We start from the raw sequence: 22,167 nt of genomic DNA, 5'->3' as shown, positions 1-22,167 counted from the left end.
ATTCCAATTCTTCGTACAGCTAATTCTTCTTATAAGTCTGATTAACTTTGGTGGGCTGACTCACATAAAGGTAAATGTGAGTGGAAGGACTTGCAGGATCAGATCTTGAGTAGTCAGCATCTTATTCTGCTACCTAAAAGCCCCATAATGATTTCTTAGCTGACTTTGTGCACTGATTGCATATTCTTTAATAAATCCTTCAAGCTTCTCTTGCCATTTCTTCCATCTGCCTCCAAAACCATATTCCTTTGTTTTGGATGTCTTTTTAACTGTTGTTTTTTCCTGCTGAGCTCAGACAAACAAGCAAGGTGGAAAGCACTGCTGTGATGCAAACTCGTGAGACTGTAATAGATGTTTATCACCCATTCAGGTAGCAAGGTAATTGCTTTTAAGATGCCGCTCCCTTCAATTAGAGCCCAACAGGTCAGATGCAATGCTTTTGACCTTTAATGTTAAGAACAAGGCTTTAAATGTGCATAATTTTGTTTTGCTTTTTTACAGAGTCTCAATTTGTCATTCTTCAAGGCATAGTTTTTGTTTCCCATGACTCAATACTAATGCCCTTGCTTAAAGCAAACACTTCTCAGGATTTTCCCTTGTGTTTTGCATATTTTTTGGTACAGTCTCAGCTGTGTTTGGTGTTAGCAAGCTTTCTGGTGAACTATGACCACTATTTTCCCATTAGATTCAATCACTAGAACAGTGACAGACTAAAGGAGCATACGGGTTGGTTATGGCCATTCTGATTTCCTGTATCTCTTGTTCCATTTAAACCACGGAAATGGTTACATGGAAATGTCAGGTTACTTTCAGTGTTGAGATCTCTTTTTCTTCGTTCTCTTTCGGGTGAAAGAATATAAAGGCGGTGATGTTACTTGGCTGACAGATCCCTTGTGTTCATTTCTGCCATCAGAAGCCATCCCTCAGCCCATTGCAAGCACCTTGCTTTTGGGAGTGTTTCATGTGGATGGAGATGAGATGCGATGAGCTTGTGGTCCAGCCTTAAACCATGCCGTGAGTGACACACACGCTCTGGTGAGGTACAGCCCTTATTCCACGATTGCACAGAGCATCATCAATCTTACCTGAACTCATTTCACTCGCTGTCCTGCAATCTCTGTCCCTCTTAACCCCCGGAACTCCACCGTCCACAGCCCCGTTTCGCACATCGGCGGGCGGGAGTGCACACAAGACAGACGAGAGGGCACCGCCTCGCTGCCTCAGTTTCCCGGGCGGGAATGAGGCGAGCGAGCTCCTGGCTCCCGCAGGGAGGGAGGGGGGTCCCCGCTGTCCCCGCTGTCCCGGCTGTCGCCGCCGAGCTCGGGGCGAGCGGCGGCCGCTGGGTGGCAACAGCCGCCCGCCAGAGAGGAGAGAGAGGAGAGCAGGGAGAGGGAGAGGAGACAGGAAGAGATGGAGGGAGGGGATGATGCTGACTCTAGGTATGGAGCCGAGTGCCTCCCCGTGCCCCGCTAAAAAACAGGAGCCAGAACGATTAAACACCCTGAACGTCTCCTCAGGCACCTGAAAAGGCGCTGTTTCGTACATGTCAGAAACCAATTCCTCGGTGCGGCCTGGAAACAAATCCCTGGATCACCGAGGGCACAGGTGAGCTCCGTTTAGGGGAATCCTTCTCGTTTGGATGCGGAGACTTCCCCTTCTTCTGTTGGAGGGAAAGCTGCTCACCTTTCCCACAGCAGCGCCATCTCCTCAGAGGAGCAGCCACCCTGTGAACGACGCGTGACAGGTCCGTGCCTGAGGGAACCATCCCTAAAAACAGACTTGGAAGGCAGGGTGCGTTCATTCCCAGTGCCCACCCGTCCAAGCGAACTCATAGTCACAAGCTATTTTATTCCTTCTAGGTTCGGGGTAGTTTATAGACGAGATTGTCATCGCAATCACCCTTATATCGACAAAAACTGGCGGAATTTATCAAATGTCTCTTTCCCCCTCCTGTACTGAGCAGAGAAAGGTGCCAGGAATGTCCTGCTCCCGGTTCGGCTTGGCATTTCCCCGGGATGGTGCCCCATTTTAGCTGGGGCAGTTCCGGCATCACAGCCCACTGGCCCCCATTGTCGCTGCTGGGGATGGCAGGGGGACTAAGCCATCGCTGTTTCCCAGCTGTGTGGCTTTAACCAGCTTTAAAGGTTAACTCTGCTTCTTTGGCCAACTCCAGATTGACCTCATCTTCAAGCAGCTCCAGTAGCCCCTCTTCAATGTAAAAAAAATTTCTTCAGGCCGGGCACAGGGACGAACCTGAGCTCTGTTTCTACAGAAGTCCTAAACCCCAGCTCGCTGCCTGTCCCATCGCTGAACACCGGCCGGGGGGCGGCCTACGGGAGCAGGTGTGCGGGCTCCCGGGATCGGCTCCGCACGGCCTCCGCGGCCGCGCAGAGACTGCGGGCAGCGCACATCCCCGGACGACAATGCACGGAGCCCTGCGCGCCGGCAGCGGGCCACTTGGCTTTTAAAAAAGATGTATTCAGACTTTTTAAAATGTTTTTCTTCCCCGTTTAAATTATTTTAAAAACCAAATTGATTTAAATGACTCCGCGCGGGGCGGCAGAGGAGCGGAGCGGGGCGCGCTCCCCGCGGAGGGCCGGCACCCCGGGCCCGCCGCCGCTTCCTCGGCACGGTGGAGGCAGCGCCGCCGCGGCCCCGGAGCCGCCCCTCCGCCCCGCAGCTCCGCCGCGCTCCGCGCCTCCCCCGCCGCCGGCCCCAGGCCCGCGCCGCGATGGAGGGCGGGCCCGGACCGCGGGGGGCTGCTCCTCCGCCGCCGCCTATTTTTTTTTTTTTTTTCCTTTTCTTTTTAAGCACTTCCCCCCTCCCTCCTCATTTCCCCCTTTTCTTGAATGAAGCGTGAGGCGGAGCTCTAGGAAACCACCGCGCCCGGCTACGCCGCGCGGGGCCGGAGCCTCCCCCTCGGGCTCCGCTCCTCCCCGCCTCTCCCCGCCCCCGCCGCTCCGCTCCGCTCCCCCCGCAGCCGCCGCCGCCGCTGGGAGAGCTCCCCGCCCGCGCCCGCCGCCGCTCGGAGCCGCCGCCGCCGCCGTCCGGAGCCGCTGCCGCCGCCGCCGCCGCCGCCGGCAGCAGCAGCGCGGAGCGCCCGGAGGAGCCGCCCGGAGCCGGCGGGGTGCGCGGGGCTGCGCGGGCGGGCGGGCGGGCGGGCAGCGGCGCCGCGGCCGCGGTCCCCATCGGCACCAGTCACACCGCACACACGCCCCGTCCGCGCCCCTCTTCGGCAGCGCCAGGGGCTCTTCCTCCGCCGATACAAAGCTGCTTGGGAAATGGCAGCAGTCAAAAGCAATTTTCCTTCTTTATTTTTATTTTCGTTTTTTAATTAATTTTTTGCGCTTTTTCTTGTGAAAAAGAATTAATTTCTTAAATACATGCAATTTTTTTTTCAATTTTTAATTTTTTTGGTGTGTGCGTGCGTGTGTGTGGAAGCACCGGGTTCCTGCGATCGGTGTCTGAATGAAACTACGTAAATGCATATGTCTGTACGTTGCACTGGAGGGAAAAACACAGCACTTCTGCGAGAGCTTGGATTCAAATGTGGTTCATCTGGTCTCCAGGATTTTCCGTCTCTTTGGGGTTGTTCGCCTTCCCGGGCTGCGAGGCGGGATTTTCTGAGCTTTGACACATCTTTGGAGATGTCTGTTAAACAGGAGTCTGGGAAAAAACATTTGAAATCGTAGAAATATTTTTTTCTTGCCCCTTTCCCGTCCCCTTGGTGACTTGAAGCATCAAAGCAACCAGAACTTAACGCTTCTGAAGACTTGTGATGTTTGGATTTTATTGTTGCTATTTTTCTTTTAGAGGAAACTTGACAGAGGAACATATTTATAGTCCAAGTAAGTACTTTACAGAGGAAATTTAGTTTGTGTAACTTAACAAAAAAACCCAAAACCTAGTGTTGAGGTTTCTAGCATAAAGTGTGTTGGATTAACGTCCATCCAAGGCTGCTTAGCAAATCGTGTTGAATTGCAGTTTTTACAGTGCGTGTTCGTCAGCTCCTTCGTGTCCGTGGTAGTCCTGCACCTAGGGGAAAATGCACCTGATTTTGAGTCGGTATAATATTTTTTAAGATGTATTTCAACACCGAGGAGGAAATGGTCCTAAAGTAAATTTATAATAAGTAATAAATGTGCACCTGGAAGTAAAGTATTTACAGCATTTTAATCCCTATTTATGCCGTGCATCTCAAACCAAGGAGGAAACATTGAGAAGACAAAAGTACCTCCGAGACCCCGAGAACTCCCCCACACCAGCATGAATGAAACCGTGTCCAATACAATAACTGGATTATAATTTTTGGTGTTATTAATTTTATTATTATTGGCTGCTTTACTTTTTTGGGTTCATCCTGCTCCTCTTCTTCCTCTCTCCCTTCCTCTTGCTGCTTCCTCGTGGGAATTATGGCTCATCCGGGGAGAAGAGGCTATGATAATCGGGAGATAGTGCTGAAGTACATCCACTATAAACTCTCGCAGAGGGGATACGACTGGGCTGCCGGCGAGGACAGGGCACCCCTGCCTCCAGGTCTCTCTGTTCCTGCTGCTGCTGGGACTTCCTCTGATCACACTGGGCTGGTGTCTCCGCACCCCGAGCCCCCCGGCTCGGCTGCTGCTAGCCACGCGCCCCCAGCCGAGGGGCTGCACCCCGCACCCCAGGTCGTCCACCTCGTCCTGCGCCAGGCGGGAGATGAGTTCTCCCGACGCTACCAGAGGGACTTTTCCCAAATGTCTGGCCAGCTGCACCTGACGCCCGTCACGGCCAGGAGCCGCTTCGTGGCCGTGGTGGAAGAGCTCTTCCGAGATGGGGTTAACTGGGGCAGAATTGTGGCCTTCTTCGAGTTTGGCGGTGTGATGTGTGTGGAGAGCGTCAACCGGGAGATGTTTCCCCTCGTGGACAGCATTGCTGCCTGGATGACTGAGTACCTGAACCGACACCTGCACAACTGGATCCAGGACAACGGAGGCTGGGTAAGTCCCCCGATTGCTCACTTCCTCCCCCGGCTCCAGCCTGTGGCTGGTGGAGCCCTGGGTCGGGCAGTGCCCAGGAGATCGCACCTGTGCGAGCAAAAGGTTTGCCCGGGGGATGTCTGCACTGGGATGTGCCAAAGCAGTGCAGGCCTTTTGCCACTTGTCAAGTTTCACCTCGATGCAGGGTATGGTGGAGTGGTTTGAGGTGGGGGGAACAGCTACAGCTCGTGAGCAAAAGGGATGAGCGAGGCCCTGTTTTCATCAGCGGTCTCCACTTTCCTGTGGTCTCCACTTCTCCTCTCCCTCCTTGCCTGTTGGCAGAACCAAGGCAGGTTCCTAGCCAAGGCAGGGTCGTGCAGTGGGAGGGGGCGGCAGAGATGCCCATCCATCTGCCAGGGAGAAGAGGCACACTGTGGCAAGTCCCAGGCAGTGTCGGGGCAGCAGGCACCACCTGTGTGTGAGCATGCAGAATCCCTACCTGTGAGGGGTGATGCACTGCACTGGTGTGCAATGAACACGGGGTTACCAGCAAGCAGGTGGCCATCGGTGACAGGGTCTGCAGCTGTGGTTGTCACTGGAGTGGGGTTTTGTGGTATGAGATATGTTTAGAGTGAAAAATCTTTGTCTTGATATGAAACAAAGGTGCTGGGAGCTGTGTCTGTGGGATTGTTCTGGAAAATTAGTATTTGTTGTGATCTGTTGTGTGGCTGTGTTTCTGGGGTAGAGATCACCTCTGTCTGGGGTAGGCTTCAGCATAAACAAGAAAGGGAAGATTTCCACTTGTGGTAAATGGACAGCTTTTTCACTTGTAATCAGTCAAAAGCCTTTCCTTTTTCTCTCTCCCTCTCTTTCCAGAATAAGTAACTGCATTGAATTAGAAGGGTATTCTTTTCCTTTTTTCCTTTATTAGTTGATATACTGGAACAAAATGTGGTCCCAGCTGCTCTCCCACAAACCAAGCCTGTTGTATGTGTAAAACTTATGATACTACTGTTTTGGAGGGAAAAGTGGCAGAAGTTATACTGAAGAAGAAACCTGGTTTGAGACCTAGCATAACTCACCTAGAAATGGAGGTCAGCTAGGTAGGACACTGGCAATTTCAGGTTTGGTCTCCTGTGAAATACAGAAAGCTGGCTCAATTACACAGCACATCTTTAACAGATGTGTGTAAAAAAAAGATAAATTACATGTATGTTTCCCAGTTAACCTGTTTTTCAAGGCTGGTGTTTGTTAGCACTGGGTCTCTTGGTAAATCAGTGTTAGGCTAAATAATGTGCTGCCTCGTACTGACCATCTCTGCTAAAAATTGCAAATGTTGCCTTACCTGCTGCTGAACCCACCTGACTAAAGGGGATTCATGTCCAGGGATGCAGAGGACATCTCCTGCTGCTGTAATGGAAGGAGCAAGGCTTTGGGACCCTTTTCTCAGCAGGAATCCACACTGCTCACCTCCCAAAGGAGTGCTGCCGATCCCTGGCTACAAGTCACGCTGGAGGCAGGATTGTTCTCCTGGTCTCCTCTGCTTCCATCAAGAAGAAAAAAAATTCAAGATTCATGGGGCCAGAAGGGGGAGCAAAAAATGTGTGTGTGTGTGTGTATTATATACAAATACACACACATATACAGACACACACTTATGTATATACACACATGCACACAGCATGACTTCAGCACTTGGTTGTTGGGACCACACTTGGGAGAGGGAGATCTACCTCCTGACCCCCTAGTTCATGGATCACTAAAGAGAGTTTGTTAGTGTTGTGGGGGTCTTTTTTCACAAGACAGATAACTGGAGGGGAAAAAAACCTGCAGATGGTTCAGGCTTTTGGAGACCTTGGCTTCTTCAGAGACGAGCAGTTAAAGGGTTAGGGATTTTGTGATTGCACTTCTGGGCTGGGATGCCTAACTTGTGCGTAAGTCCCTCCTCAGGCTGGAAGCCCGTCTGCGGAGCTGGGGCCCTTGGTTCGCTCCAGAGCCAGTGAAGTCATGCTGTTGACTCCAGTGAGCTTTGGATCGAATTGTAAGCGTGCTGGAGATGTATTGTCCTGTGGGTGTATTGTGTAAAGAGAAACATAAATAATGAATAAAACTGAGAATGTGAAAAGACAGGTGTTACCAGGCGTGATTGGCCAGAGGAGGCGAGTGCTGGAGCTGTTGCTCGACAGTTAGAAGTACAAGAAACTCAGACTGTAAACAATGGCTGCCTTTAAAAGGAAAGGATACTTCTTATTGATATCCATTTAATTGTTTATTGAGGTTTCCTATCAACAAAAGCTCCAGAATTTGGATGCATGTGATACCATTTACTGTCGCTTGTTATTTGTAATGTACACATGGAAGATGTGCAGAGTATTACCTGAAGGTCGCTTTTGCCAGTCTCTCTGGTACATGGCTGGTACCTTTGAGCCCTAGCATTATTAAACACAGGCAAAACCTTCTAGCTAGTTACAAAGAACAAAAGACTAACATGAAGTTGCAAACACATCTTTTGGGATCATCTCTCCAGGCAGAAGAAATCAAGGAGGGCATGGGGCAGTGGATTTTTCTTTTTTCTTTTTTTTTTTTTTTTCTTTTTTTTTTTTTTTCTTTTTTCTTTTTTCTTTTTTCTTTTTCTTTTTTTTTTTTTTCTAGATTTCATGTTCTCTCAGTGTAAAAGGTTGCTTTAATATATGCTCAGTCTTCAACTTGCCTCTTGCACCATACCCCATGTATGAACCTTGTTCATAAATGGCTCTTCCAAAGTATCCTTGTGTGTGGTCATGCTTGGTAGGACTTCAGCACAGCCACTTGCAAGATCTCCCTGTCATGCAGGGTGCTACAACAGGCAGGAGCCCTGGCTGCTGTAGCTTTCTTCTCCTTTATATTTTGGCTCCCTGGTATTTTGTGGAGTGGTAAGTTTATTAGAGGATGCACAATATCAGAGAAGAGAGCATCACAGTTAGTCACGAGAGGATGTTTTGCACAGCAGGTAAGCTGGGCAACATGGGCCTTGTGTCTCATGAATGGGCAGGCCTGTGTCTTACACTCAGGTTTGAAATTTGGTTGACATGTTTTTCTCATTTGTCTGTTTGGTCTGAACCCATTCTATAAGCTGGCAATATATTTTCAGGATGTGAATTCTTTATATTGCAAGGGAAACAAAGAAGGCAAGCGTATCAAAGGGCAGGGTGGGAAGGGGACATAGCTGGTAGAGTATAAATTTTAGGCACTAGACATCGCTGATAATGGTGTCTGGGGTTGTTAATGCCATTACAATACACAGCCTCATGGGTTTGTTCAAAACTTAGAAAAAGCAACAGATGGGGACTGCACGTAATCTGCATTATTAGCTTGTGGTTCTGGTGGCAAAAAAATGCTGCCTTCAAAGGTCTTCACTTTGGCCAGGATACCACAATATTGTACTTTGGCCTGATAACATCTTAATTGTATTAATAAAGAAAAAAGAGAAGAACTAGCTCATCTCTGCAATTTTGTGGTACTTGGTCTAATGTATGCTTTCTGATTAAAAACTTAATGGCTTCATTTTGGTTTCCAGAGCTGCAGAAGGACTGGCTTGGCAGTGGCTTGTGGCACTTGGCAACTTTTTTGACATTGACACAGGGAACACTGAAAGGATGCAGTCGGTGTGGGAGAAACAACTGTGTTTGTCTTGCAGTGCTGGGTTCCCTCTTTGGGCACTCACCCTAACAGACGCAGGAACCATGCTTAGCTCTGGGCACTTCTAGTCCAACATATGGCTTTCTCCCCAAGCTGTTCAAGAAAAAAAGGAGCATGAACACTAACAGAAGGAGACACAGACACTGTCATATTTACATACACATGTACATTTTTGACGTAAAGTATGCAAAGAAGCCCAGGTGAGAGAAGCAGGGAGAAAATTCAGCAAGAACACTTAATTTTAAATTACTGTATTTACATTCAAACCAGGAATGCAATGGCCATGTGTTTTCATTTGATTCTGTTCTTTTATTGTGGTTCTTTATATTCTGCTTGAGAGTTAAGGTCACATACAGGGAAGGATTTAGATGTCTGAAGTGAACCTTAGGTGGAACATGAGTGCTTGCATCCTCCGAGCAGTGACAGAAGTCCCTGGCTTCTCACTGTTCCTCACACGAGCTAGTCAGGAGCTGCTTCTGCTGTGAGAGAAGGGAGGCACTTTGGGGCTCTGTGGGACACCATTCCCAAGAACCTGCATGTTCTGAAGCTGGCAGACACCCTCTAGACCAGCTGCTGTCACTTAGGCGCCATCCCAGCCTGCAAACACATCTGAGGAGAAGCCCCCACTTTTCCTGGTGGCTCCTTAGTTAAGGCCTCTCCTGAGCTTTGGCAATGAGACTCTCTCCAGCCTGGCAGTGGGGCATCACATCTCCAACGTCTCAGGAGGTTTCACCTTCCAGATTGCTGCTGATTTTGCTGAGGTGTCTTCCCTTCTGGCAACAGGACTCCTAATTCTACAGGGGTGAGATTTCATTTCATGGAGGAGGAACAGCTAGGGTGTCTAATTCCTGCAGTCTGATGTGTTTTCTCAGGTGGCTGTCCACAGTCAAACAAATAAATGCTTTTTAGATGAGCAATGAGACCCCAGGTTTCCCTTCTCCTGAGCTGACTGCCGTAATCACTGAGCTTCCTCTTTTATTTTGTGCCTAGTAAATCATTAATTTTCTTTGCTTGGTGGCAAACCTTGGAAAGGAAGCTTGGAGGATCGCTGTGCCCTGCAGTGGTCCATGGCTGTGTCACGAAGTTGAGGGCTGGCAGATGCATCTGCCTCCTGGACAGAGCTGGAGATCATGGATCAGTGTGGCACAGGGCCCTTCCAATGCTCTTGTGTGGGGCACTGGCCAGAATCCCATCCCTTTGAGGCTCTGGATTTGGGCTGCTGTGCCAGGCACCCACCTGCACAACATGCTGCTTGTTGTGCAGGTCCCAAGAAAAAGCCTCTTGCTCTTTCAGCACAGGACTTCACCTTGCTTGGAGAGGGATGCTACGTGCTTTGCCAAGGAGAGCGTGGAGCAGAGGCGCTTTGACTTTCTTTAGCGGTGACGTGTGGCCTTGTAACGATTCAATACCCAGTGGGGCTAACCCCAAGTCACTGTTTGACTGGTAAAAGGAAACTATCTGAAATCCACTCAGTTAAATAAGTGAATTGGCAGTTTCAAGTGTTGCACCTTCTAAGTCCTTTGCCAGTTTTTGTGGCTTTGTGGGTTTATAATTGAATTCTCAAAATATTATCAAAATATTTTTCTTTTTGCTGTTGCTGTAGAGCAAGAAATTCATTCTGTGGAGGATCTGTGCTGAAGCAAGGAGGAGAAGAGCTAGGGCAGAAAGAGAAAATTATTGTGGTTCTTTAGTCCCTTTCATTTGTAATAGTTTTCTCTGTAACTTGCAAAAACAGTAGGCTGCACATTTTCTCAGAAGTCTGTTTTATTTAAAAAACCCCAACAAAACAACAACAAAAAGGTATTGACTGTGACCTTTAAAATTTTAGAACCAGGGGTCTCACTTGTGGAGATGATGTCATTTGCCTTGATCTTTCACGGAACTGCAAAGTTCAAACAGCAATCCTATTAAAAAGTTTCACTTTACTTTCAATATTGAGAAAGAAGTTTGTTCTGTGCCTGCATTAACGCAGGCATCTCCCGAGCTGCTGTGTTAGCTCTGCTGGACAGTAAGGAGCTTAGTTTTTTCAGTATGTAGCTTGAAATTCAGAGTCGGTAATCCATGAAGAAAATCCAGTTGAATTTTTCTGCCGAGGCACAAGCGTTCCTCCGATGGCAAAGCACGGCTCTAGCAGGAGAATCACAAGACCTATGCAATGATGTGTGAAATTGCATGTGGAGCAGAAGCATTTTCCCAGCGGCCAGATCCCAGGGCCTGGGCTTCCTAAGGCAGCACGGGAACTTTGTCCTGCATCGCCAGCAAACATTAAGCCCTTGTGCTCAGTGCAGGTGTCCTGGATGAGAGGGTCATCTCCCTGCAGGTTGGACCTGGCACGGTGGAGGGAGGTGGATGTAGAAGCAGGAGTGGCGCTCAGGTGTCGCTCTGAAACCTCTGCTGTGGTTTTGGTCTCGTGCAGTGGTTTGTGCCCGGCGCACGGAGAGCCAGCTCTGCCATCGCCACCAAGGGCTGCTGGGCTGGGGCTCGGGGCAAGGGTGGCTGACGTGGTGGCTCTCTGCTTGCTGGTGCCAGATGCTGGCAGTTGTGCTGTGTCCTTGTCTCCCGTCTTGCTCTGCAGCCCCCTTGCCGAACCAGCCCAAAGTCTTTTAGCACTACGGTCCTGCCCCAGGGCTCTGGGAAGGAGGTGGCCACTGGCGTCTGACCTGAGGTCCAGGTAGCCCCAAACTGGGTCAGCAGCCTGGGCAGTCATGGAGCTAAAAAACAGTGTGAAAGATCTGGTTGAATGACTGTCCTTTCAGCAAAGAGGATTTTTACTTCTTGTCTGATTCATTTCCATCCGTTTATGTGATCAGAGTTATGGTGAGACGTTCTGGTTCTTGTCCTGTTTTTGCTTTCTGCTCCAAGGTGGACCAGCAGTCCTCAGCTTCCTGACTGCCGCCTCCCATCCCTGCTGCTGGGCAGGGTGCTGGGCCCTGCCACCCAGCCATCAGGAACTGTGTGTGCCAGGTGTGGCCCTGCCCTGCCCACCTCCATCCCTGTTTTATTTTCCTTCACACCCTTTGGAGGGTGGAGCCCAGCCCTGTTTGGTTTGTTGGTTTTTTAGAAATAATTTATTTATGAGCACCTCGTGGCTGCCTTCCTGCTGATTTAGTAATAATAATAACAACATTTGTTACTCAGTGGCAGCAAAATACTGATTATTTCTACGGGCAGTACTGGCCTGTTTTATTTTCCATTTCATATATAATAATAGGATGGATGAAGGTGTGTGATGCCATAAATCTTCTCTTCCCCAGCAGGATAACATCCAGGCCTTCTTGGCAAACATGAATGCTGATGACAGATTTGAGGGATTTTTATTTTACTCTGGCTTTCAGTCTCATTAACAATCTGATGGCCTATATATTTTTTTGCCTTTGTTTTTTCCTTTTGGCTCCCAAAAGACTATGAAACCAGATAACTTTACCAAGTGCATCAGAAAGTCTGGAATTTATTTTCTGTTATTTTATCTTAATGTTAGTTTGCTGTCATAATTATTGTATATTGATAGACTTTGCAAAATTCCCCCTTGCTGGAAAGTTTCTTGCCAGTTTCTGGATTTTACAGTTAATGAGTAAGAAAACAAATCTGATGTTAGAAAGTGTTGCCATTGACTTCAATAGGAACAGGAAGAGGCACTTAATTGGACAATTGTAGTTGTGTTTACTTTGTATATGCGGCAAGAAAAATAAGATCAAATGGAAAAACCACAAGTTTTCTGCTAATAGCAAAAACCAGCCTTTTCTGTAACACATGATTAACCTTTAGAAATTGTTTTTGTGGGAAAGCTGTGAGTGGAAGTACTGAGTTGCATTCAGGAAAGGTTTAGATATTTATTTATAAGAGTGAGGAAAACACCTATGCTTCTGTTTGACTCAAATTGCTTGAAAGGGCAGTCATACACCTTGGGGTAAATTCAACATCAGCTGCTGAAATCAGATCACCAGGTGCTGAGGGCATAGTTTTCTCCAGGTAATGCCATTTCAAAATTATCAGTTTCATTGCTTCTCCCCCAGAGCACCTGGTGTTGGTCAGTGACTGGGGATACTGGGATGGATGTGCTGCTGGTCTCATCCATCCTGGGAAAACTTACTCCTGCATGTGTTTTGTTAAGGTAACTGTAAATGCACTCAATGTGTTTCTAAGAGCACCCACATTACAGAATTTACTCCTGTCCTGACTGGAGCTCTGCGTTGCCACTGCTCGCTTCAAGTTGCAAGCCCATCTTCCTTGTATTTGTCATCGAAGTTCTGTGAAAAGAACCAGGTGCTGGGTTAGGGGTTTGCCTCAATGATCTTAGAGGTCTTTTCCAACCTAAAGGATTCTGTGATTTTGAGTTAGTTGAAAGAAATAGTCTGCATCCTTCAATGCATACATCATTTTATTGCTATTTTATTTAGGAAGCATAAAAAGAATGATTCCATTTTGTTGATTGAAAAGGCAGCCCAGTGGGCTTCAGGGTACTTCAGTGAGTAATTTAAGAATGTGGGCCAGGTACAATCAAAAAGAAAAGGCCTCATTTTACCCTGCGTAGTGACTGAAAGAGGCCATCGCACAGTTGTTTGAGAAGGTAACTAACAGTCAAAACTTAACTTCCTCTTCTTGGCTGTAGTACTGAGTACAGGATAGGAAATGGGGCAAATCACTAATATCTCCCTTTTTCAGTTAACCCATATATGAAATAGGTGTTCTTGCTATACAGCACACAAGGTATGGGAAATTTGTTGTTGCCCATCGTGCTATCATGAATTGGGCTGATGGTATATAATTTTTTTTAAAAAAAGGAGAGATACAAGGTACAATTTTGAACAAAATGTCCAGGTTAATAATTTGGAGCTTAGAATAAAGCTCAAATGTGTAGCATTACATTTTATCATTGCTGGAGCTTGCTAGCCTGGGAAAGAGCAAAGTAAGTCAGATTGTGAAACTACCTTGGGTGAGATTTGAGTGGAAAAGAGATAAAGGAGAGGAAAAAAAGTTAAATGGAAACTAGTCTTACACTTTTTCAGCTCCACTGAATGGAGCTGAATGTGTTTAGTTTGGATGTGTTTAGCAATGCTTGTGATGGAAGCAGATTAAAAAGATGAGTTTCAGGTGTTGATTTCTAGTTTTTATGTAGGGGAAGGGTGAGCAGTGAGAAATGGCAAGTGACACTATTTGTGTTTTACTTTAAGTGTCAGCACAGTTCATTGGGTGTTTCAAGAAGGAATTTGTTTTTCCTTTTCCCTCTGAATGTAAAAGCTGTCTGTGGCCCTTCAGGGAAGGAGTAGTATAGGTATCATACGCACCTGTAGGAAGTATCTTTATACACTTGTATTCTTGTGTTTCCATTCACAAGCTTCATTAAATGTTCAGATGCAAGCAGCAAAAGCAGTTTTAAACTTTTTTTTTTTTTAATGGTCAGTAATCAAACCTTTTGGTTTAACCATGAGCTTGATGTTAGTCTTAACTATCTTGCTGAACTGAGGCTTAGGAGACAAAATTCTTGTTGCGTGCCTTGGACAGACTTGCATGAGTCAAGGATGCAATCTAGAAAGATGGGATAAGACCACACACAGCAGGCCAGTGAAACCTATGGGACAGTCCTGTAGCCTGTTTTTGTGATGGAATAACTATTGCAGGCTTTGTCTCTAAAGGAATGAGCTCCTTTCTTAAGAATATTCTTCACATGTTCAGACTGTGTATTATAAAATGTAATAGAGAATCCTATTTCTAATCTCTTATTTTTAAGAGAGAAAAAAGAGTTAGAAATAAATCAAACATGAATACACTAGTAAATGAATTGGCATTTCCCTTAGCAGAATAAGGTGGTCAGTGCTATAGATAGATAAAACGTGTTGAAATTCTCAAGAATGAACTCACATCTTAAGTAAAAAAAAACACACTAAAAAACCTGAAGTAATGACTCTCTTGTTCATAATTGAAGCAAAGTCCATATTGTGCTTCAAGTGCCTGCAAATTTTAGCCCAAGCCAGACATATCCAAAGCCTGAAGTGATCTGGCACATCACATTAAATCACACCCTCCAAATATCTAATCCTCAGCCTGCTGCTGGATGTGCAAGGTCTCAGATATAACTGAGAAGGAATCCTAATGCTTGTGTTATTTCCAGGTTCCAGCTTGACCTGTTCCTTTCTCTGTTTTCCAGATCTGCAATAATTAGCAGCGCTGCTGTGGAGCTTGGCTGAGGGAAAGGCTTGCTCCTCACGGGGCCGGAGTGCCGCAGCAGGGCGCCCTGACAGGGGAGAAAATGAGCCAGTCCCTTGAAATGTCAGGTGGCAATCAAGGCTGCAAGTAAATGAGCTGGCCTGGAGTCTGTTCAGGCTTCTGCAGTAGCTCACAGCTGTCTGCAAAAAATCCCTGCAGTAGAAAATCCGCGTGTTTGGCTCCGGACTGAATGTGTGGAATCCTTGCCCGTTTGGAGTCAGTAGCTGTTTCTTTTCAGTGTGGGTGCTAGAACTGGGGGTGTCTAGCCTCACACAGCAGTGAGTGTGGGGACAGACCCAGAAGGGGGTCAGGAAAGTGTTGTACAGAGCCTTGGTTACAGGGATGGTTGGGCACGGCTGTGGGTGGTGGGAAGCTGGAGCAAGGCTGCCTCGGGCCTGTCCTTGGGAGCGCTTTTCAGCCTCCCCAGGCGTCCTCACTGTGAGGGGAGCCCAGGATGCCACGCACATCCTTCTGAGCGAGCCTGTGTGGGGCAGGGGGGGTAGTGTCCCACCAGGACCACAGCAGTTTTCTAGGAATTGGTCCTGCTCAGCTCGGCCGGTAAAGCTGTTCCTCAGCCCCGGGGAGCCTCCGGGTGCTCCAGGAGTGTGAGAGGGAGGCCTTTCCGCTCTGCTCTCAGTCCGAGTGGCATGGCTGGTGGGGAAACCTGCCAAGGCATACTTTTGTACCTTTTTTCATACCTATTGAAGTGGATTGTTTCACAAGGGAATAGTGTATTTATTTTACAAGCAACTGGGTTTTTCCTGCCTTTTTTAAAAAATATTTTTTATTTTCCCCAGTGTGGTGAGAAGGATGCTTGTGACATGTTAGTACATCCTGCAGACTGGGACTTCTGTGTGAGTACAATGGACTGAAGGAAGAGGCAGCACTGGCACAGTTAGGCTGTGTGAACTGGCCTAGGGTTTGGTTTAGAAAACTTGCTTGCCTTTTTTTTCCCCCTCTCTCTACTCCCTTCTCTTCCCCCCCTGCAGACACAATACATCATTCTTGCAAACACAACTGTTTAATAGCTGGCCTAGAGCAAAAACTGACAGTGAGAGAGGAGCTGTTTGGTTTGCAGTTGCTGACAGCTGGAATAAACTACCTGTTCTTTTGGAAGGGATGGACAGGCAGCTTGTTTGGTTTTCAGGAGACTTTGATCCCTAAAGAAACTCCTCTCAACAAAAGAAATAATGACTGGAACTGTGGCAGCTCAGTGTTACTGACTGCTCGTTCTGTGTAAAGCTCCAAGTTCGATGGGGAAGCGCTGTGTGCAGGTGTCCCTTGTCTCTGTATTTCAGACCTTTCTGCTGAGAGCAGCTCCTCATCCTGAAAGGTCCCTGCCACCAGTGCCTTGGGAGAGACCCAGAGTCCCGCTAAAATCAGTTTCCTATGATCAAGGTCCCCATCAGGCTGGCTTGACAGGAGCTCTTCAGAATAGTTAAATGGCTTGGGTTCTCAAAACCCTGCCTTGAAGCAATGAAGGCTGAATGATTAAGTTAGAGATTAAATAATTTTGCAAAGAATGATTTTACCTCTGGCTCCTTCAGAAAGTCAGCCTTCTTACTTTGCCAGTTCTCAGAAGAAAATGGCAGCAGTCCCATTTCCTCTTCTCTTCCCTTGGGGCCTGCCACCCTTTTTATTTTTATTTTTTTCCTCCCAGGGCCATTAGACAACATGCAAATTATCGTTAATAGGGCCAGAACAATACTGCATTCCCAGTGGGATCGTTAGGGTCAGAGCCACCATGTGCCAGCCCTCAGTGTGATACTAATTTTGGCCGTGTCTTCCCCAGGGTTTGGAGGTCAAGCGGAAGGGGGCTGGTGAGCACAAACCCAACCAAGACCTGTCCCTGCAGCCCCCTGCCTACAGTGTGCTCTGGCCAGCCTGTGCCTGGGGCATCTTCTGACCCCCTGGCAAGGCTGGTGTGCTGCAAGGCACTGGCTCCTTCCTCCTCCTCCCCTGCAGCCTCACTGAAGGTTCCTCAGAGGGCACAAGTCCTCCCCTGCACAGGGACCTTGCCACCCTGAGCTTCGGTGCAGAGTCTGCAGAGGACAGGGACAGGTTGGGGGAGCTGAGGAGAGGATGCTCTACCCCACATTTCCTTCCTCTGCCAGTCCCTTCCTCCCAGGAACCCTGAGAGTCCTCCCATGGAGGAACATGTTGGAGATGAATCTTTCAACATTGGCTTTGGAAACTACATGGACTGTGTACCACAGCTCAGAGGGAAAGGAAGGGCAGCTGCCTTCAGGCCTTAGCCTTGGGCTGGGTTCTGTCTCTTGCCTTTGCTTTGAAGTCATGGGACTGGAGCTGTTGGCAGGGGGATTGGAGCATTTGCGAGATTCCTTTTGTAACACATTTTGGAGAGAAGTGGTTGTAACTATATTTGAAAGTGAATGTAGGAGCCAAAAAAATGTATGTCTGACATCACTGACTGAAGTAAAAGTAGAGGGAGTTGGATGTCTCTGTCAAGATTGGGATTGCAAGTTCCTTTTCTCCTACGAGACTTGCTGAGGGGTGGTTGTGCCTGCTGCGGGGCAGAGGCTGAAATCCCCACCTCAGTTGCACTTTGGTAAATGGCAAGACCTGCATCATGTCTTCACCCTAGGTTTTGGTGGATGAACAAAATTAAAAAGGAATGCATTCGATTTTATAAAATACTTCCAAGTAGTAATTTGGCTGGGCCTTTCCCCGCCCCCCCCCCCCCCCCCCCCTTTTTGACCTTGGCAAGGATTCTGTGTGCTCCCTTATGCTGTGAATTCAGATGTGCTTACCTTTAAAAGGTAGCAATAGACTCTCTGAAGTCTCTGACTTCCAGGGAAGGAGCATAAGAGGCCTCAAGCAGAAAGTGAAACTCTTTAAAAAGACAAATGCAACAGAACAGCCTTCTTTCATTTTCCCAACTGAGCATAATGCAAAAAGTAAACAGTTGGCACAAATTACTAATACAGGTTTGCCAGGAAGATCATCAAAAACACACTGAATTCAGCAGTATGTTTTGCACGGAGTTCAACAGGTTTTTTGCATCAGACCCGTTGCAAGGTAGAGAAGGATATTTTTTGAAAGAAAAGTGCCATTTGAAAAAATGTGGAAAATTCTCCTGCTCTACCTCCTACATGTTTCTATTGTCAAACAGTCACTGATCTTATTTTAGACTTGACCTTCGTGTTCTTTCCACAGCACACAGGCTGAATGACATGTTATTCAAGTTCTCAGACAATATTATGATATATCTGCTTTTATATTTAGCTGTAACTTTTATTCTCCTTATAAACAAATCCACCTAATGCAACCACCACCTATCCAGGGAAAGTATTTCCATTCCCCTTGGCTTAATTTGGACAAATTTGGCATGAAAACATTCAATAGTTCCATAATAACCTTTGCAACAGGATGCCTGCTGTGCTGACATGCAGGTCTAGAGCGACTTGTACCATGTGCCAGGAAATTGCATTCTTAAGAAAAATCTAGACATAAATTCTGAACAATCAACACTTAAATTTTGAGAAGTCTGGCAGCAAGCTGTTATCTGCCTCATGGGTTTTCACTCTAATGACCTTTTACTTTCTGAGCACTGCCTCTCTGTCCTTTTTGCAGACTGTATGCCCCCTGCCCAAGTAAGCTGAGCTTTGGAGAGTGGAGAGCGGGGGCAGTTCCCTCTTGTTGCTGTTGTGCATTCCAGCACTGCACCTTGACATGGCACAATGGCTTTTCTTACCAAACAAAAGCAGAGCTTAGCTGGAAGTTGCACAGATGGGCATTTAGCTCTCAGTGGGCACTCACACAACTGCTGGGCTGCAGTGCAGTTCAGCCTTGCCTTCCCACCTGGCGAGCTGGGAAGGTAATGGAGGATGGGAAGAGATGGAAGTACCATCAGATCCATCTATCCTAAATCAGCTAGGGACATCTTTACCCTGGGATAGGTTGGTTTGTTGAAGTATGAGGGGACTGAAGACAGGGAAGAAAAGGTTCTCCCTGCCTTGAGGTCTCTGAACACTTCATTCTTTTTTGCTCATCTCACTGAAAGTGGAGCAAGCAAAGTGGAGCAGCATCATATGAATGCCCATCTTCCAGAGCTTCTGCTCTGTTGCCAGCTTGGACAAAGGCTCCATGATTCTCAAACATTCCCCAAACCTCCATTGTTCCTACTCAAGGGAGCAACAGCATGACTGGAAGACCTTTATGTGCCTCTCTGCCTCCTAGGTGTGCACTGCATGTTACATCAGCAAGAAAAGGGTGGTTGTAGATCCCTGGGCTTTGCTGCTAGTAGATTGCAAGAAAAATTGTCAAGACACACACAGCTCCTTAGGAAAGAAAAAGCTTTCTGTTTCTTGCGATGAGTTCAGTAAAGCAAAGGGCCAATTTAATCAGCAAAACATTAAATGGGGTTCTAGGAGGAGGCAGGATCGGGGAGAGGATGTTCCATGGATATGAACTTGAAGCAAAATGAAGGGCTGCAAAACTGTGTGAACTGAACTCCATCGGGGAAGGCTTACTAAAACTTGAGCCAGGAAAAATTAGATTTCTATAAATAGCTAAATTGCAAATTGAATGAGTTTGTGTGTGTGAATGCACACATCTATCTATGAGGTCATGTGTGTAACAGAAATACAGTAGAACTTCATGTGTCGAGGTTTTTTTAAGTAGTGGAAAATGTTTTAATGTTTTTTTCTTTTTTTAATTTTTTCCTAGAAACAGTACATTATGTTCTGTCCTTAGGGCCAAAAACACAAAGTGCCTATTTTCATGAGGAATCCTACAGAAGGAGGAAGGGAAAGTATTATGTAGTGAAGCAAGAGTATAGTAGCCATTCCACAGTGATTACACATCCAAGCAAAGCCTGCACGAGAAAACACAAAAATATATTAGAAGCGGAAAACAAGATGTGTGAAGTGTTTCCTATTGCCTCCCCACACTTAATGACAACCAAGCAAGCAGGGAGGTGGTCATGGAGTTTAAATTTAACCCCTTGTATTTGATAATACTGTATTTCAGCAGCAGGCAGCAAGCATGTTATGTACACACTAGATTGAGGACTTCCTCTGCATATTAATTTTGCTCCCCCAGATCTTTCAGTTATTTTCAGTATGTTAAAATAATCCAGACACAAACCAGAAGTGACTGGAAACACTAAATAATGCAGCAGACTTTGAAGAACTAAGGTAGTTTAAATGAATCCCAGCCTGAGCAGCTCCTTAATTGAAGTACAAAACTGTTTTAGTTTTACACTAATAATTTGTGATTCCAAGGCTGACTCCCCCCTTTACCTTTTAATATCTTTCATTCATCCTGTGATGGTCAAATGATGAATGGAATCAGTCTTCTGGGAAAAAGAGTACTTTTCCATACAGAATTCTAATGAATTAAAGAATCTGTGCAGTTGATCAATTTGATTTAACAGCAAGACACAGTCTGGAGTGGTAATGCCCTCATACCATGAGAATCAACTCTGTATTCAAGTCCCCTCTGCCAGCTTGTTTAATCGTTTATGATAACATCAGTAGCTTGGTAAATGATGTAATGGGAGTTAAATCAGGATGACCAACATAAACATCTGTCAGTGCATGTGAACATTTGATGTATGACCCCAGGGCCCAGTGCAGCAGTCAGTGTCTTGGCAAGCGGTCCTTGGCCATCCGCGTCAGTGGAGGTTTCGGGATCGCAGGCCGGAGAGGCTGCGTGTCCTCTCTCCGTGCCGGCAGCAGGGTATGTGATCCGCCTGCTCGGTGTCGGGTGCAGCACTTGGCAGCAGGTCCCCTCCTCGCTGTGGGCACAGCTCACCCCAGTGCCCAGGGTCAGGGCGAGGCATCAGAGTCACAGCACTTCTCCCAGTGACCTTCAGCTTGGTGTTGGGCAGGGTTGTGCTGGTCCTCTGAGTGCAGGAGGGTTTCACCGAGGTAACCAGGGTTGCTCTGAGCAGCCACGTGGTTTGAGATTCACAGTCCAATCTGCACCCAAAAAAATCAGCCTTAGTGTTTTGTGAACATAATTTCAGAGGAATGATTTCCCAGACTGGGATTATGCCGGTGTTATTTTCATTCAAAATCATCTTGTCATCATGTTCTTGCATAGATTTGTAATTTTCTGAAAGCAAGCTGGCTAGTAGGTTCATGCTGCTCATAAATCTTTTTTCAAAACTTTTTTCTTTTTAATGGAAGTCATGTGGGAAGCTAAAAGTATCTAATACAGACAAACATGTAAGTTACTGGATGTGTATGCCCTCTGCAGAAATGGACAGAAAGGATATGAAAATAAAATATGTTACAGAGGAAGTGCAGAGCTAAGGGAACTCTGCCTGTTACATTTTAGATTAAATTGTTCTTGGAATGCAAAGTCTTTGTTGCAAAGATAACACAGGTGAGATGGGGGTGGGTGGTTGTGGTTCCTTGGTCATCATTGAGCCTCAGTGTAAGCAGTCATGAAACCATGGTTGGTCCTGTGTGCCCACCCACGCTGACAGCAGCTTTTCTTTAACATGTGGAGATAGGGGAAAACTTCCCATTTATGCTATGTCCTTGCTGTTATAAAAGTGGTTGCTTTCACACAAAAATTACTCATATTTAGCTATTTTACTCCAGTTTAGTCACTTCAAGGTACTGCACGCTTGTAATTGACTTCAAAAAGAGCCTTTTAACAGTCAAGAGTAAGTATATGAAGTTGCAGAACACAGAATTCCTATTGCCATGAGTTTTCAAAAGAGAGCTGGCAGCACCTCTTGGTTTTTATTATGGATATAATGTATCGAATCTGTTTGCAAAGACAAGGAATAAGTTATATATTCTGCAGTTATTAGTATTTTTTAGATGAAATGCAAGCCATTCAGGAATGCAACTTAAACTCCATTACTTCAAAATAAAGCTATAGAAATAAATGTAATTGCAAGCTAAAATATTTTATCTCTTTAAAGAGGCACTGCCAGCTTTAAAAATGATCATAATTAGCTGGATATGTTAAAATTAAAAGTGCCAGAACAGCACACAGTTATTCTAAACGAGAAGGAGGACTGGAAAAAAACCCACCCCTCCTTGCCAGCAGTTGTACACACATGCACCACACATGCCCAATTTGGTTTTTACAAAGTACGCTGTCAAGTGAATACTGTCATGTTCCCTGTTTAATCAGTTTCCTCTTTTATTTGTGCGCTGTTGTATATAAAAGGAAATCTGCTTGTAAAGTCAGGCTGTTTAATAATTCATTCAAAAGTGATTAGAGTTCAAGGGGAAAGTTGTTCCTTTAAATGACTGAACCAAACAGGAAACAAAACCACGGGTAACAAGAGGTTGAAATTCACTTCTCCCAGGATTATGTATGGTATATTTAAATTCCAAGT

At 46.4% G+C, this 22,167-nt stretch overlaps 1 protein-coding gene across 1 annotated transcript in view; it reads left to right on the top strand.

Moving 5' to 3' along the window:
* Positions 1-3,046: 3,046 nt before the first annotated feature.
* BCL2 (BCL2 apoptosis regulator) overlaps positions 3,047-22,167 on the top strand; it is a 96,445-nt gene continuing 77,324 nt past the window's right edge. Inside the window, exon 1 of the mRNA XM_063400843.1 lies at positions 3,047-4,979. Within this exon, the coding sequence (XP_063256913.1) occupies positions 4,413-4,979 (567 nt within the window). The 5' untranslated portion in view covers positions 3,047-4,412. The remainder of the gene's footprint in view (positions 4,980-22,167) is intronic.

This window comes from Prinia subflava, chromosome 1 (genome assembly GCF_021018805.1).
Source record: "Prinia subflava isolate CZ2003 ecotype Zambia chromosome 1, Cam_Psub_1.2, whole genome shotgun sequence".
NCBI classification, from domain to species: domain Eukaryota; kingdom Metazoa; phylum Chordata; class Aves; order Passeriformes; family Cisticolidae; genus Prinia; species Prinia subflava.
Note: the sequence above shows the minus strand (reverse complement) of the source record. Positions and strands in the feature narration are given on the sequence as shown.